Source organism: Ahaetulla prasina, chromosome 8 (assembly GCF_028640845.1).
Source record: "Ahaetulla prasina isolate Xishuangbanna chromosome 8, ASM2864084v1, whole genome shotgun sequence".
NCBI classification, from domain to species: Eukaryota; Metazoa; Chordata; class Lepidosauria; order Squamata; family Colubridae; genus Ahaetulla; species Ahaetulla prasina.
The window spans coordinates 13,152,527-13,160,923 of NC_080546.1; the positions used below are offsets into that span (position 1 = coordinate 13,152,527).

Below are 8,397 nucleotides of genomic sequence, written 5' to 3' on the forward strand. Positions count from 1 at the left end.
CTGCACTCTTTTCAGACTCTCAGCATCTTTTTTATAGTATGGTGACCAAAACTGGCTGCAGTACTCTAGGTGTGGTCTCTCTCCGGATCTTTCTATATCTCAGCCTCACCAGGCTGTCTGAAGATACCGCCCTACCTTACAGGGCTGTCGTGTCAAACAGCACGATCATTTGAACCGAGGGCATGGAAAACCAGAAGAAGAAAAAAAGAAAAAACAGCTTGGTTCCTAGCAAGCAGCGCCGCCTTCCGTTCCCCGAGAACCTCGGCCCGAGCAACTCGCTCGAGGGGTTCCCCCTCCCAAACCCCTCACTTGCTAAAAATCCGGACGGACAGATGTTTTTCCCCCCTCCTCCCTCTCCCCAGATGTCCCCCATCCCCAGCCGGGTCGCCCAGCAGCGGCCCCTCCCCTTTTTAAGCAGGACGGCTTGACCCCGGCTGGGTCGACACACCGAAGCCCGCCAGGCCGGCGGCTCTTCTTCTCCCAACCTCTCCGGCCGCCGCGACCGAGCCAGCAATCCCCAGGGCAGCGCGGATCGCCTTGGCATCGCGGCCGGGCTTGGCTTGGCTTGGCGGGTGGCGCGCGCAACCCCCCCACCCCCTCCGCCTCACTTTCGCTGCGAGAGACGGCTCCGAGAGGAGGAGGAGGAGGAAGACGAGGAGGAGGAGGAGGCGATTGGCTGCCGTTTCGCCGGCGCTTGCGAGTCCCGCCGCCACACACGCACGCCGTACAAAACTCAGCCCAGGGCTGCGCCTGCCCCACTCGAGGCAGGGGCGAAGGAACCTGCCGGAGCTGTTTGCTGCTGTTTGCGCGCGCGCGCACGCCGGCTTCGCTCTCTCGCTCTCTCTCACCCCCCACCTCGTCCCGCCGGCAAACACCGCAGGCAGGTTGAGAGACGCGCCTTTCAACCCCCATCACCGCCCACCACCCCACCCCGCGCCAGACGACCTCCCTCTCTCTCCCTTCCTCACTGGTTTCTCTCAAAATCCACCCACCCCACCCGCGGCCGTGGCAGCGGCGAGGCTGGGTTGAGCTGAGCTGAGCTGCGCTCGCTCGGCTCCCGCGCGCTCCGGATTCGGACGGGCGGTTTGAGGGGCGAGTCAGTCCGTCTCCGGCACCCCCAGCAAGGCAAGCGGGGAGGCATGGCGAGCTCTCCGCGCGCGCTGCTCTGCTGGTGGTTTTGCCTCTGGTTGAGCTGCCGCTGCCTGGTGGCCGAAGGGTCCGGCGAGCGCCCGGGCGGGTTCGCCAAAGGGAGCATAAGAGGCGGAGGGCGCAGGAGCCGGGCGGCCGAAACTGAGGCGGTGGAGCAGCCTTCCCCGCCGGTGGTCGTCTCCGCTGCCGCGGATAAAGTGTCGGAACACATGCTGCGCCTTTACGTCCGCTACAGCGGCCGGAGTCGGGATTCGGAGGCGGCCGGAACGTCCCGGCTGTTTCATCTCCGAGAAGGCAACACGGTGCGAAGCTTCCGAGCGCTGCCGGCAGGTGAGTCCGAAGGGCTCGCACGCGGGAGGGGAAGCGCGGAAAGCAGGTCGAGGGGTGGGGTGGAGAGATAGACGGGCGGGTGGGTGGGCGGGCGGACGCTTCCCTCAGCGCGACGGTCCCGTTTTGCGTCCAGCGAGCGGGATAGCTGAGTCTGGGGGTTTGGGAGAGCGAGGCGCGTTCGGCTGACGGCCCTTCGTGACAGGTGCGGCTCTCGCGGGGCTTCGCTCGCGCCCCCATCCCGCGCGCGCGGCCAGACGGGACTTTGTGGGTGGGAGGTGGGGGGAGCGTGTGAGCTGCGGGCCGGTCGCGCGGCTGGGGGTCGCAGGTGCGTAATTAAATAGGTGTGGTGGAGGGGGGGCTCTCGCTCGCGCCGGCTGCACGCGCTGAGTCGCGCGGCTTTACAACCGGCGCGTTACTGGGGGGGTGGGGGAGAGTCGTTGCCTGCGCCGGAGAGCGAAGCACCCCGCTCTGGACCTCCCGCATCTATGGGTCGCTGAACCCGCTTGAGCCAGCGCCCCATAGCTCTTGCCTGGGAAACCAACACCTAGACGTTGAGGGAATTTAGCCGCTAGTAAAAAGTTACACCGGAATTTACCACACAGTTCGTTTAGCGACCGTTCCAAGTTACAAGGGGCCTGGAAAAAAATGTGACTTTAGGACCTGTTTTTCCACAGTTATGACCGTCGCAGCATCCCCATGATCATGTAGTCAAACATTTTCAGATGCTTGACAACTGATTCATATTTATGACTGTTGTAGTGTGGGGGGGGGCTCATGGGATCCCCTTTTGTCGAACTTCTGACAAGCAAAGTCAATGGGGAAGCCAGATTCACTGTGTTACTGATTCGCTTAACAACGGTGGCAAGGAAGGTCATAAAATTGGGGGCAAAACTGATCAAATGTCTCAGTTAGCAACAGAAATGTTGGGCTCAGTTGTGGTCATAAGTCAAGGACTACCAGTATACGTAAAGAATGTGGTGAACTGTGGGCACATTTCTAAGTCAAAGAAGGAAACTGTGGGGCTGCGTGAGGGTCTTTTTTCTCCTGGGGGAATCTTCCAGGGACACTGGCTATAATCCGTGTTAAAATAGAAGTTGAAGCAAAACTTGTCTTGGGTCAGCTTTAGGGATTAAAACTGTGTTCTGTCAGGGAAGGTAGGTGACCGGGAGCAAACGATAGAGGAGTTTCTTGTGTAAACAGGGTTTGTTTGCAGAAATACTCAAGAGTTTCCATATCTTTCAAAAAAACGACTTCCCAGAGCTGTCAATCTTAAGAGCCCACGGAAGACCTGCTAAGTGATTAAAAATAACAAGTGGAGGTAGGAAAAACATCTCATGTCCAACTGAGCAAATCTTTTTTTAAAAAAAATTAAATTAAAAGCGAAGTGTAGCCATGGGTTTACATTTATTTTTAAAAAATGCTTCTCCTAGGCATTTGATCTGTTTTTTCCCCCCCTCAGGTATAAATTAGATCCTGAGAAATTATTACATGCTAGAAACTTTGTGGCTGCTAATACAGTTGCCCTGCTGAAGACACTTAACAGGCAGTGAATGAAAGTTCATTCAGACATCAGGATCCGGGGATCTCTTTTTGCTTCTTGCTCCAGTAAACTCTAGAGGGATTTGGTGAATGATTCGGCAGCTGGACCAAGTCCAGAGTCTGCGCTTGTCTCAAAATCTCTATTCAGAGATTTTCCCTGCCTTACAATACCTCCCCCCACCCAAAAAATTCCTACCTGCTCAATTGAGAAAGCTATTCTTCAACCGGTATTTGAAATCTACAAGTTAGTAGCCAAGTCTCAATCAATCAATCAATGAATCAAAATAATCCAGCCCAACCCCCTGCTCAAGCAGGAGACCCTACACCATTTCAGACAAGTGGCTCTCCAGTCTCTTCTTAAAAACCTCCAGCGATGAAGCAGCCACAATTTCTGAAGGCAAAGCTGTTCCACTGGTCAATTGTTCTCTTCTCCTTATTTCTTCTCTTCATTCTTAGTTAATTCTTCTCTAAAATTGTCTCTTAAGAGCATTACCTAATGTTTTCATTGATTTATTATATATTCCTATAAAGTATTAGGTTCCTTATAATTAGAAGCTGTTGGAGTAGTATAAAAATGTAAAACAGGGGTTTGGTTCTGCAACCAAACAAGTCAGACACAGACTTCAACAGATAATTAGAACAGCACAAAAAACAGTGGCTATCAACCTTCCTTCCATTGAGGACCTGTATACTGCACCAGTTAAAAAGAGGGCTGTGAAAATACCTATAGACCCCTCACATCCTGGACATAAACTGTTTCAACTCCTACCCTCAAAATGATGCTATAGAACACTGCACACAGAACAACTAGACACAAGAATAGTTTTTTCCTGAAGGCCATCACTCTGCTAAACAAATAATTCCCTCAACACTGTCAAACTACTTACTAAGTCTGCACTACTATTAATCTTCTCATCGTTCCCATCATCCATCTCCTCCCACTAATGACTATATGACTGTAACTTTGTTGCTTGTATCCTTACGATTTATATTTATATTGATGTTTCCTGATTGCTTATTTGTACCCTATGACTATCATTAAGTGTTGTACCTTATGATTCTTGATGAACGTATCTTTTCTTTTATGTACACTGAGAGCATATGCACCAAGACAAATTCCTTGTGTGTCCCATTACACTTGACCAATAAAAAAACTATTCTATTCTATTCTATTCTCTAATCCCACAACCAGTAGTTATAAATAATAGGAAGAAAAAATCAATAAAACTTCCACTTTGCACCTATTAAGGGTTCAGCTTTCTAACCCAATCCTGCATATGCTTACTTGGAAATAAAATCTGCCCAGCTCAGCATTTTAGTTAGAAGTAATCAGTTGGCTTATTAATATGATTAAGCACACAATAATACAACAGCAGAACAGAGAAAGCTATATCAGTGGTTTTACTTCATGTGAAGCAAGAAATTATATTGCTTCTGAGCAGGATAATCAGTCTGATAATTTATGTGCCTTCTGAACAATTCTTTGTCTGTTTCATTAAACAGCCCATTTACTCAAAGGTTAAAAGTTATTTGTTCCTCTTTATACTCTCTATGCATAAATTCTATGCAGTTCAGAATTTTATAGGCCCGAATCAATTCCACAAACCAAATTTCGTGTAGTGGTTATGATGCTGGCTGTGAGTTCTAGTTCTACCTTAGGCATGAAAGCCAGCTTGGTGACTTCGGGCCAATTGGCAGGAGACTATGAGTTATAGTCCCGCCTTAGGCATGAAAGCCAATTGGGTGACTTTGGACCACCAATCACTCTCTCTCAACTCTCCTGTCCTCACAGGGTTGTTGTCATGGGGAAAACGAGGAAGAATGAATGTTATATATATAATATATAATATTAATAAATACATATATATGTGTGTATGTACACACACACACATATATATCCTATATCCATCACCTTGACTTATTTATAAAATAAAGGCAGAATAAAAATCTTTTTAAAAAAAAACCTAGCCGTTTTTATCCTAGACATCTGAGGAACTCAAAATCTTACATGTGAAAAATCAGTGTCATCAGTTATTCTATCTCTGATGAATATTCTGTAAGTTTTTTCTGCAATCTGAAATCTAATTACAAAATTGCAATGAGACTCAGTAATATTTCATACTCTTATATTAGCATATTTACTGGGCCTACGAGTCAGTTTTGCATGCATCTGTTGCTTACGTAAAGAAATAAATGCAGTATAGCCTACTGAATATGCAGTTAACCATAAGTTATTTTCAGCATGCCTCTAAAAACATATAGCTCTGTTTGGAATAATTGTAAGTTTGATGTGGTCTGGAAAAAATTCTACTGCAAGCTTTACAGGAGATTTAGCTATCCCCTAGATAAACTGCTGAAAATATTAACTGTTTTTGCACAATATACTTCGGGACCAAGGCATTCTTGTAGAGATTGAAGTTATTTCTTAGCAAAGGATCTAGGCACAAATTAATGTGGAATTCCGAAGATAATGGACATCTCAGAATTATTGGACCTCCAACTTACACTCAAGTTTTACTCTGCTGCTACTATGTTAACTATCCATCTCCTAGAGTTGACCCGTAAACAAAGTAATTCTGCTGTCTTTTAGACCATTTTTTAAAAAATCAGTTCCAGCAGGATGAAATGAATTCTCATCGATTCTAGATCTGATTTGAGGAGAGAGAATGTTTGGAGACTAGGATGTATTTTTTTCTAGAACGGGGCAGGGCAATTAATTTTCCCAATTTTTTCCCACGTAACAAACTGGAACTGTTATTCAGGGCTGAACCAATAGGGCCGTGAAGCTGCAGAGGTATGCGTGCATGCACATATGCAAATTGGGGGGGGGGGAAATAACAGCTTCAAAATAAAAGCAATGCAGTTGTATTGCGTGCATTTCATTTCTAATTTACAATTGACCTCACATGGGCCAAGAAGGGACAGCCAAAGGACCAGATTTGGCCCAGGGACCATAAAAGGTCTTGCCTAGGTATATTTCTAACACATCTCCAGGACATTAACGAAAGAAAACAATAGGACAGGGACGGTAGGCATGCTTGTGCTCTTATGCACGTCCCTTACAGACCTCTTAGAAATGGGGTGAGGTCAATAGTAGACAGTTTTTGGTTGAAGCTTTGGAGATTTTGGGAAGAGACCACAGAGTCAGGTAGTTTATTTCAAGCATTAACAACTCTGTTACTGAAGTCATATTTTCTGCAATCAAGATTGGAGCGGTTAACATTAAGCTTAAATCTATTGTTTGCTCTTGTATTGTTGCAATTGAAGCTGAAGTAGTCTTCAACAGGAAGGACATTGTAATTGATGATCCTATGAGTTAAACTCAGGTCATGTCGAAAGTGGCAGAGTTCTAAATTTTCTAAACCCAGGATTTCAAGTCTGGTGGCATAAGGTATTTTGCTGTATTCAGAGGAGTTTCTCCCACCACCAAAACTCAATTTGGCATGTTGGTTTTGCTGGCAGATGAATAGATAATCCAGCAACAACGTATTGTATATCTCTAGTGTGCAACTCTGAAATAATCCGTAGCAGTATTGGCGAACCTGTTTGGCACTAAGTGCTGAATTGAGAGTGCGTGCATGTGTGAGCGCGTACCAGAAACTGGAAGAGCAGCTGTCCAGTGCGCATGTCTGGCCGGGAAGATGATCTTCTGATTTCCAGCACGCACATGCGTGCCTGTTGTGACTCCAGCCCCCGAACCTGGCACCATGCCCGAAAGCGATTCTGAGAGTGAGGGGGAAGGGCCGATAAGGCTTACCTCGGGAGCACCGATGCCTTTGCCCGGCTCCAGGAGTCAGAGCCAGACCAGTCGGAGGACGTAATCAGGCCGTCATCCCCTGATTCCTCCCTTCCCCAGGCTACGCCTTCAGACAAAGCTGATAATAATCAAGCTTGGATCGACCCGCGCCTCAGAAGATTAGAGAGGCAGCGTCGTCAAAGGGAAGGGTGGGGCAGAAGCCCCACCCCGCAGGATATATAAGGAGCTTTGGGACTGCTCGCACTCGACGGGGAGCAAAAGATTAGCTGAACCGTTTCAAAGAGAGCTGAAGTCTTACTGTGCGAGTCATTTGGTTTGAACTTTGGCAAGCAGCTGCGATTTCTCTGCCAAGACTGGTAAGAGCCATGAATCCACTGGCTGAAGGCCAGCTCGTTACTCCGAGGTGGGGAAAGAGACAGAACAGTGCTGGCCAGCTGGTCTTTGCAAGTGCATGTGCACCAGAAACCAGAAAACCAAGTGGCTGGTGGGCATGCGCGCGACAGAAACCGGAAGAGCAGCTGGCCAGTGTGCACATGCGCGCCAGGCAGCTGCTCTTCCTGTTTCCGGTGCTCCCATGCTTGTGAAGACCAGCTGGCCGGAAGCTGGAACCTGGAAGAGCAACTTGTGATGGCTAACATGCCTGGAGAGATGGCTCTGCATGCCACTTCCGGCATGTGTGCCATAGGTTCTCCATCACAGGCCTACACAGTGGTGGGATTCAGCCAGTTTGCACCACTTCGGGAGAACCAGTTTCTGAGCAGTTTGGTAAACTGGTTGTTGGAATAAATCAATCATTAGGGCAGAGAATCAGTTGTTAAATTACTTGAATCCCACCACTGGGCCTATAGCTCAGGGGTGTCAAACTCAGATCCGGCCCATGGGGTGTTTAGATCTGGTCCGTGGGGCTGCCCTGGAAACAGCGAAGGACCAGCCCGCGGTGCCTCTGCCAACGAAAACAGAGCTTGGGAGGTTGCACGAGGCCGTCCTAGCCAAAAACAGAGATTGGGAGCCCATTTTCACTGGCAGAAGTGCCCCCGACACAAGGGATGTTGAGCTAGCCATGTCCACCCTGGCCACACCCACCCTGGGCCCCCAAGGTCAAGCACAACCCTGATGCGGCCATCAGTGAAATCGAGTTTGATACCCTTGCTATAGCTGCTGAAATATTCATAATTATTGTGTTCAGTGGAATGGTCAAAATGATTGTGTAAAAAAGAATAAATCTATTCCCCAGAGAGCCATCCATGACTGCTTCTCTCCCTCTTTCAGTGTCTTTCTAATTTTTAACTTAGAGGGATTTTTTTTCCCCTACTGATATTTTCTACGAAATCTGACGCCGCTTTGCTTGCTGACTATGTAGGTTCATTCAGCGAGAACTCCCACTGTGTCCAGTTACGCTTATCCACAATAAGTGCATACAACGGCAGACTTGGAGTTATTTTCTTAGCCGTCGAAATCCAAAGGAGGAAGGGTGTTTTGTCAAATTGGGTTGTTGACCACTGGAGCTATTACCCGGTTGTGAATAACGTGCTGATGCATCATGAAATGAATTACTCCATGTTTTGCTGACTAGATACTGACCTTAACACATTTGCAGTTAAATCTATAGTAAGTTAAAAGTC

At 48.0% G+C, this 8,397-nt stretch overlaps 1 protein-coding gene across 2 annotated transcripts in view; it reads left to right on the forward strand.

Annotated features, from left to right (window-relative positions):
* The first annotated feature begins 641 nt into the window (after window positions 1-641).
* Window positions 642-8,397, forward strand: part of BMP3 (bone morphogenetic protein 3) — a 49,510-nt gene continuing 41,754 nt past the window's right edge. Inside the window, exon 1 of one of the 2 annotated variants that reach the window (XM_058193330.1) lies at window positions 642-1,479. In XM_058193330.1, coding sequence (XP_058049313.1) covers window positions 1,140-1,479 — 340 coding nt within the window. In that variant the 5' untranslated portion in view covers window positions 642-1,139. The remainder of the gene's footprint in view (window positions 1,480-8,397) is intronic. The other variant, XM_058193329.1, reaches the window with a different exon arrangement.